The 2,020-nt window shown below is 57.0% G+C and overlaps 1 protein-coding gene across 1 annotated transcript in view; it reads left to right on the top strand.

Moving 5' to 3' along the window:
- The window catches only part of KIF18B (kinesin family member 18B), a 53,041-nt gene that overhangs the window by 23,610 nt on the left and 27,411 nt on the right, over positions 1-2,020 (top strand). Inside the window, exons 14-16 of the mRNA XM_011940173.1 lie at positions 512-673; positions 1,130-1,215; positions 1,446-1,960. Of these exons, the coding sequence (XP_011795563.1) occupies positions 512-673; positions 1,130-1,215; positions 1,446-1,552 (355 nt within the window). The 3' untranslated portion in view covers positions 1,553-1,960. The remainder of the gene's footprint in view (positions 1-511; positions 674-1,129; positions 1,216-1,445; positions 1,961-2,020) is intronic.

The following is a 2,020-nucleotide window of genomic DNA, read 5'->3' as shown; positions in this document are numbered from 1 at the left end:
CTAGGAAATACCTCTTTCTGCCACTTCTACTCCAGATTTTGGCCTCCGGCCCAGTATCTGAAACAGGAAAGGGGGTCCTTAGAAAACTCAGTTCAGTATTTTCCAGTGAGAAGATGAAGCTCTCACTCCCCCTTTCCACACACATGGCAGGGAAGGGGAACAGCAGCCCGCTCAGGACAGTCCAAGGCCAAGAACCAGTGGCAGACTGACCTGCACCTGTGGTGCAGAGGCTGGCAGGCTCTGCCCACCTGTGCCCCGCCCCTTTACAGCCCAAGAAGCAGCTCTTGGTAACAAGCGCAGAGCCGGGCAGGTGGAAGGGTGAAAGTGTTTGAACTCCAGTTCCCTGGGTGCACCAGAAACTGACATCTGGATGTCCTCCCAGAGCAGGCCTGTCACTCAGCTGTCAGCCAGGCAGAGTGAGGCAGGGAGAGGAATCCACCTCTTTATAGAAGAAACCTCAGAGGTCATCTTGTCCAACCACCCTCCCCCGTGCCTGAGCTGGGGGCTGGAGGGAGGAAGCGGCTGGCCCTGCTTCTGGTTCCCTGCTGATCGGCCTGTTTCCCCCTCCCCACTTCCTCCCTAGGGGACCCATGCCCCTGTTCACCATGAAGGGTCCCAAGCCAACATCTTCCCTCCCTGGGACCTCTGCCTGCCAGAAGAAGCGCATTGCGAGGTGAGATTTGGGAGGGGTGGGTTGTCTGGGAGAAGGAGCTCGCTCTCACCAGGGCAGCAGACACCTGGGCCAACTCTGGACCCCCCAAGCAAGCAGCTGAGGTCCTGTGAGCATGGCGCACATCTAGTTCTCCACCTGAGGTTTCCTTGGCCCTTGCTATCCCAGGATCACCCGGAGCTGATCCACGAGGGATCAGCACCCATTGGTCCATGAGAGAGGTGCTGCACACCATTAATCCAGCAAAGGGACTCTCCATCCTCACCGCTACTTCCCTCTCATCCCCAACCCTAGACACTACCTCCCCGCCCTTAGATCCGGCTCTGGAAGCTCCTGCTGGCGCCCAGAATCCTTTGCTCTCAGAGCTTAGTGTCGAGTATTTACCTGCCCCACTCAATGCACACCCATAGTCCAGAGACAGGGCCGTAACCGTCCACCTTCCCTCCTTTCCTCCCTCAGTTCCTCAGTCTCCCGTGGCCGCAGCCGCATCGCCTGCCTCCCCAGCAGCACTTTGAAGAGGCCAGCTGGGCCCCTTGTACTCCCAGGTGACTGGCACTAGGGACAGGGATAGCCTGGGCCATGGAGGCCAATGAAGACAAGAAGCAGGAGGGCGCAGGGCGGTGCTGAGACCCAGAAGAAAGGAGGGCCTAGGGTATTGCCAAGCATCTCAGGGATACTGCTGATGAGACAGGTGGGAGGTGGGCTGGAGGATGGGGACAGAGCCTCACTTTCCTTCCTCGCTGTACTCCCCGCCACCCATCCAACTGGCCTGCAGAGCTGCCCTTGAGTCCCCTGTGCCCTAGCAACCAGAGGAGTGGAAAAGACCTCATCAGGGTGGGGAGAGCGCTGTCAGCGGGGAACGGCGTCACCAAGGTGTCCTGACCGCCAGAATGTCCTGATCACCAAGGTGTCCTAACCCACCGGCCCCTCTATGCTGGATAGACCTGGAGCCACCTGTACCAGGAGCTGGACCTGCCTTCCTTACCTGGGAGCAGTTAGTGCCAACACACCTTCGCTGTATTAACATCCCTTCCCAGACATCATCCTGCTCGTCACCCTCTGTTAATCTCCTGTTACACTCAGCTTCTTGGCATGTACATATTCATTTGTGAGTGTTAACGTGCTGCTATTTTTTGTTTTTGGTTTTGGTTCTGGTTTTGTTTTTGAGATGGAGTCTCACTCTGTCGCCCAGGCTGGAGTGCAGTGGTACGATCTCGGCTCACTGCAACCTCCGCCTCCTGGGTTCAAGAAATTCTCCTGCCTCAGCTTTCCAAGTAGCTGGGATTACAGGTGCCTGCCACTATGCCCAGCTAATTTTCATCTGTTTAATAGAGATGGGGTTTTGCCATG

The sequence above is a fragment of the Colobus angolensis genome, unplaced genomic scaffold (genome assembly GCF_000951035.1).
Source record: "Colobus angolensis palliatus isolate OR3802 unplaced genomic scaffold, Cang.pa_1.0 Scaffold187, whole genome shotgun sequence".
Classification (NCBI taxonomy): Eukaryota; Metazoa; Chordata; class Mammalia; order Primates; family Cercopithecidae; genus Colobus; species Colobus angolensis.
Note: the sequence above shows the minus strand (reverse complement) of the source record. Positions and strands in the feature narration are given on the sequence as shown.